This window comes from Podarcis liolepis, assembly GCF_965112155.1.
Source record: "Podarcis liolepis genome assembly, chromosome: 3".
In the NCBI taxonomy this organism is placed as follows: Eukaryota; Metazoa; Chordata; class Lepidosauria; order Squamata; family Lacertidae; genus Podarcis; species Podarcis liolepis.
Window position 1 is genome coordinate 58,905,528 of NC_139557.1, and position 6,292 is coordinate 58,911,819.

At 43.6% G+C, this 6,292-nt stretch overlaps 1 protein-coding gene across 1 annotated transcript; it reads right to left on the reverse strand.

Annotated features, from left to right (window-relative positions):
- Positions 1-247: 247 nt before the first annotated feature.
- Positions 248-5,330, reverse strand: CENPW (centromere protein W). Its single transcript, XM_083493869.1, has 3 exons — positions 5,127-5,330; positions 4,268-4,381; positions 248-893 (listed from the first exon to the last, which is right to left on the reverse strand). Exons 1-3 carry the CDS (start codon positions 5,214-5,216, stop codon positions 867-869), a joined length of 231 nt encoding a protein of 76 aa, XP_083349995.1. The 5' UTR covers positions 5,217-5,330; the 3' UTR covers positions 248-866.
- Positions 5,331-6,292: the final 962 nt, after the last annotated feature.

Consider the following 6,292-nt stretch of genomic DNA (forward strand, 5'->3'; position numbering starts at 1 on the left):
AAAGAGAGATGACAGACTTGCTACTTCTTCCAAAAATAAATACAGGAGGGTGAGGGGAACACTTCAGGGTTTTCCATTCCTTTAGCCATCTCCAACATCAGTAAAGGAAGAGAAAGAATATATCAGTGTCTGTCCTTTCCTAGAAACTGCTGCTGCTGCAACCGGCCCCAACAGGATTTACCATGTCTAAAACACCTCTCCTTTTACTCTGTGATACAGTGAAAAGCATATGAAATGAACAAGTGAGGGAAGTTGTGCAGAGCTTTATTGCTATAAATCGTTTTGAAACATTTGTTTTCATATTCTGTTTACAAACTGTTTTGTAAATGTTCTACTTCCCAATTTGAATCCCCTACATCAAACATTTGCTTAACCGTAATATTTTATTTGCGATGTTACTTAAAATAATCTCAAAAACCAAAAAGGTTTATAAACAAGTGAAAAGAAGCATATTTACAGCAACCCTGTTGATAAATATTCATTCAGAGAAAGAAAGAGAAATATTTTGTTTTTCTAGAAGTAACTTTATATAGAGAATTAAAAGTGGCTTCTAACATTTGCCATAGTCTCATAGAAGGCATCTTGCTTAATCATTATAAACAAGTGAACACATTACAAGGTTAAAACTTGCATTTGTCTATTGTATTAATTATACACATCAGTTTTATTACATTGCCCTAATTAAAAAGTAAATAGTGAGCTCCTGCAAATAACAATGGCATCGGCTTTGGCTATCTATCTACTGAAAAATATGAAAAAATATGAATATGAAAAATAGAAATACAAAATTCAGATATTTAACCTCAGCACATGTACGACAGTAATTACGCAGAATCAATCAGGGGGTGAAGGAATACTTCTTGACTTTAGCCTCGGCTCTTCTTTAAAACAACCTGAGCGGGGAACAAAATACAGTACCTTCAGATATATAAAGCAGTTATTTCAAATAAAGATAGACCAATACTTAACATGAGATGCATTAGATCAAAGGGCTTGTAAAAAAAATAGAATATCACATTTTTCTAAACTACTACAAAGTCAACTTAACTGATTTGCATCAATAAACTAAATGGTTGATAGGGCTTCCCTATGATGACACCCTGTCTAAAACTCCCTTTTGGGGAAGAGCACTTAATGAGCCTCCTTGTGAGTTTTCATCTGCCATCAGCAAAGTTGATCCCTTCTCCGCTGCCTGCAAATCTTCCCTGCCCCGAAACAAAAAAGAAGGGGTGGGTACACAACTAGAAAAATTAAATGATCTTACTACAGCTGCTGTAAGCCAGAGTTTTCTGTCAGAATCAGAGGCAGCCCGTGTTCTCTGCTTTGTTCCTTTTCTTAACATGGTGCATAGTTCAGATAGGACGGCTATAACTTTGCATATGGATACATAGATACGGGTTTTTCAAGACTTTTTCACAGTATTATTCAATGACTCGGGAGCAATTCAATCAAAATTATATGTTGCACAATAGATTCTGAAAACTTCAACTTTATAAAACAAGCTCTCTGAAAAAGACACAAACAGCAATAATAATATATATAAGCCTCCCAAGACATGGTCAGGCTAACCCTTCTCTGATGACAAGAGAAAAGTGACTTATTCAGAAGGTCAGTGGGCAGACCTTTTGCTCTCCTGCTCAGGCGGTCAGTGGAAATCTTTCAGCAGGTAAAATAGCATTGTGTCACACCCTTTCAGGAGGTTTTTCTTGAAATACAAATAGCAGCTTCAGAGATTATGCAAGTAGCAGCTTTTTGTCAGGAACTCTTCCCACAGTCCTGAGGCTGTAGACATTTTTACCTTTCCGGAGATGTGCAGCTGGTAGTCCTCACTAGAAGCTATCTAGTACTGCTAACAATTTTAAAATTAACCTGGAGAGTGAAACTTAGAAGTCTAAAGCAAAGAAAGCCTTCAATCTGTGCTGCTAGCTGCCTCATACCTATGTCCTTGCAGAGTAACTCAATTTGCAGGAACCTGCACCCTTCTAATGCTCCAGGCACTGCCACTGCAAAGTGCAAAGGACAGAGTCTGGCTGCTGCCTGCTCTTGCTTCTTTAGCATTTCCTTCCTTTCCGGCCTAGCCATATCCCATTAGCAGTATTCTCATCTCCAATTTATTAGAGATAGGGTTGTCACATAACCTTCACTCAGCACCAACGTGTGCTTTGCAATAGAGAAAGCTATATCACGTCAACATCCAAGGTAGCTTGACACTGGAGCACCACTATAGCTGTTTATCAGGTTGGTCTGCGTACATTCCAACTTATGCATGCAGAGTCCTTTCCTCCAACTAGTGAGTAATTACAACCAGCCAGCCACAGTTCTTAAAAGACTGTGGGCAAGGGCTTCCAAACCAGAAGGTATTTCAAGGCTGTCTGGGTAGCAATTAAGCAAAAAGTCTTGGGAATGGAGAGAAAAACTGTTGAAAAATACAGTATACTAATAAAGATCCCCTCTTTTACTAGTAAGCTTACTCCCTCTTAGCAGACTCCTAGAAAAACTGGCTCTAAAGTTCTGTTAAAAAAAATTGCCCCCCCTTCACTGTATAAGGCATTTTGTACGTTCATGTACAATTTTGAGAAAATAATGATGTGTTAATTTAAGAAATAGTCAGTACAGTCTGATGTGTAATGACAGCCTCAGCCCCTCTAGTGAAACTCATAACTACCTCCCTCTCTAATAATAAAAGTTTATGGTGTGAATATTTGAAGTTAATAATAACAATAATAATAATAATAATGTGTATGCTCCTTCTTGGGTATTTTGTCTACCTTTGGTCTCCACCCTGCACTCAGCTCTCACCTGTGACTCCTAGCACCTGTCAGCATGCGACAGCAGCCACACCCCAGGAACAGCTTCAAATGGCCAGCTGAACCAGAGGAGTGTAGCCGATGGTAAGTAAGGGAATTCCCCTGCATCCGAAGAGACTCTGGTAGATTGAGCAGACAAGACTACAGTCATACCTTGGGTTAAAGACGCTTCAGGTTGAGCTTTTTCAGGTTGCGTTCCATGGCGACCCGGAAGTACAGAAGCACAGAAGCGGCGAATCGCGACCCACGCATACGCAGACACGGGTTGCGTTTTGCTCAGGATGCAAACGGGGCTCCAGAACGGATCCCATTCGCATCCAGAGATACCACTGTACTCATGGGTCCAATGGTCAAGAAGGCAGTTTCTGCACGTGCTGTAGAAGGAAGTGAGGGACAGATGGGGCATGTCAACCTGGGAAGGTAGCCCATCTATAAGAAGGAAAACTCTGGACCTAAACCTCCCCTGCCTTGTGGAATATCTTAAGGAGAAGAAAAGGCTAAGGAGTAAACCCTACACAAATCCAGAGTGGAGTCCCTAAGACAGTTGGATGACGCCTTGTAAGCCGCCTTCTGGCAGCTCATGCAGCCAAGCTGGTACCAAACATATTGCTCTGCTTTCCATTTGATTACATCAGCAAGACTGAGAGTGGAGTCTTCTAGGCTCTCCATACACACCCAGGCTTGCGCCCCAGAGAAGTCACTTTGGTGCTGCTAACATAGCAGTTTGACTTCACTCCTGGAGGCACACTCCCTTGTCTCTCAAGATAAATATGGTAGTTTTTTCTGAGTTTGTACTTAAAGGGAATTGTGGAACCAAATGTGGTTGGTTGTAATATCCGAGTTGTCGCAATGTCTCTTGTTTAAGTACCCTGGTAATGAGCACTGGTTTTATTCTATCAATTTTATTATGATTTGTCATGCAGTATTATATAACAACCTGTTCAGAAAGTGCAAGCCTAACTATGAGGGTTCAGAAGTAAGTCGTATTGAATTCAACGGAACTTACTACCAGAAAAGTGGGGTTAGCCATAAAGATTTTTTTAAAAAAAAATCCAACTTGCTGTTTTATGGTTATTGTCCTATTGCTGCCTTTAATGCTGGGTTTTTTTGGGGGGGGGGTTCTATTTTTAATTAAACTTTGGGATTCTATATTTATATGATAGGATCTGTCTGATTAGAGCCTTGCTCTAGAAAGCAGCCTAAAAATATTTTAGACATCCAAATATGATTTGGTACCACATATTTTAAACACATTGGAAACATCATTATATAAGCTTGATTCCCCCACCAACCCATTTAATAAACACAGTACAACAAATGCTATATTGGTAACATAAAGCTCAATCTAATGAACAGACTTTAACATTCCCCTTGATATTTAGTATTAATGTGTGAGGTGTTTACAGTGTTTAAATACTTATCGATTCAATAAAAAAATTCAGCTGTTAAACTGCAATTACCTTTGCTGAAGAGCGAACGTGTCGAGATTTAATTGTTTTGCTCTTTTCCGCAATAGCATTGGTCCTGGTTTCTATAGCTAGTCGATGGAGAAACAGTAAGACATTCAAATGTACCTTTGAAAGAAGAGTGCGGCGTTATTTCCAAAGAAATGCTTAAAAGCCACTACCTGTTGATTAATGAAGCACTCCACACAAACTAATGTTCCTTAAATCTTACACTAAGGATGCAAATATATTACTTGACCTCTGTGCTGTCAACATCCACATATCTCCTCAGAGCACACTCACACTGAAAACGTGATGGCTGTTTCACACAACTTTTGAGAAACTGGTGCCTGCTGGTTGCTGCAAACAGGGGAGTGAAGGAAACAATGAAGAAAGGTAGATAATACTACTACTGTACACTTCATGGGTGTGAGTTCTGAAACCCTGGCCAAACAGCTTGGGTGGCACCCTAAACACCCCTTCCTGAACCACGGGGGGTTGGACTAGATGACCCTTGGCGTCCCTTCCAACTCTTACAGTTTTATGACTCTATCTCCTATGGCACGTCACAGCACTAGCGAAAGCGCCATCACATACGGCGACGGGTGGGGGCACCCGGCACGAAATCCGCAACACCAGCTGCGGATAACCGGAGTCCCCTAGACACACCCGCTTCCTTTCACGGGGCGCCGGGATCTGCCAAGGCCTGTCCCTGATCCTGGAGAGAGACCGGCGAGGCACTAAGGTCCCTTCAGGTATCAGCAAGCGGTTTCCCCGGGAGTATCCGACCGACCTCCGTTGGAGACAGGCCACTGGGCTTCTTCCGGCCTCCCCTTCCCCACACACCGCCTTCGCTCCCTGCCCCCCCCCTCACCAGCAGGTCGGTGTTGGCGCGCATGCGCAAGTGCGGCTTGTGTTTGCTCAGCAGCTTCTTCACGGTGCTCCGCGGAACGGTGTTCTTCATCCCGGCGGCGGCGGCGGCACCCTCTCTTTTCTCTCAAGCAGAGCGGCCTTCCTGCTCCAGCCGCGCCTGCGCCCGAGGAGTTTCGAATCTGGCCGCGCGCAGGGTGACGTCACGGCCGCCGCCGGGCCAATCCGCCTGCACGGCCCCGCCTCCCTTCTTCTCGCTCCCCTCATGAGAGGAAGCGCCTCCCTCGCGCACGGCGGATGCAGCCCGAGCAGAGTCCCCTCTCGCTTAGAGGGTCGGCGTCCCGAAACCACGCCCCCTGCCCCCCCTCCGGAGCGCATCGCTGTTAGCTGTCTCCCAGTTGTAAAAGCTTCGTGACTTGGCCTGCCCTTTGGAGACGGCATATATTTGTCTGTGGACAGATATATGCCGTAATAGACTTAAGGGAACCCCTAGCACGAGACACTTTTTCTCCGCTTGCTTGTGGACTTGACTCACCTACCTCACAGGGCGGTTGTTGGGGGGATTATATGAGCACGGGGTGCGCGGGCGGGAAGAACTGCGCACACCATCTTGAAGAAAAAGCCGAGATATAAATGCAAAGTGCTCTTGATCAGTGACAGATTTACGTATAAGCTAAACAAGCTATAGCTTAGGGCCCCACATTCTTGGGGGCCCCAAAACATTTTAAAGGAAAAAAACCTGGATGTACATTTCCAAACTATAAGATAAAAAACAAATAAAATGGCTTTAGATACCTATTAGGTCCATAAATGGCCATATAGCATATACTCAACACAAAAACAGCAACAATTGGTTGTTGGCAAAGGACAGCTGGACATATAAAGGGCCCCATGACCTTCAGTAGCTTAGGGCCTCATCAAACCTACATCTGGCTCTGCTCTTGATACAGCCGTCTTGTCATCAGGATTACACTTGCTGCTTTACAGTTCTTAATATGGGTGGTTCCGCTAGGCAGGAATCCTGTAACTTGGGGATGGTAAGTCTGCACACCTTCCAGATGTTGGTGGACACAGTCAATGGTCGAGTCTGATCAGAGTTGGGAGTCCAGTAACAGAACTGCCTCATTATACAGAGTTGGATTATTACTCCACCCAGCACAGTACAGTACT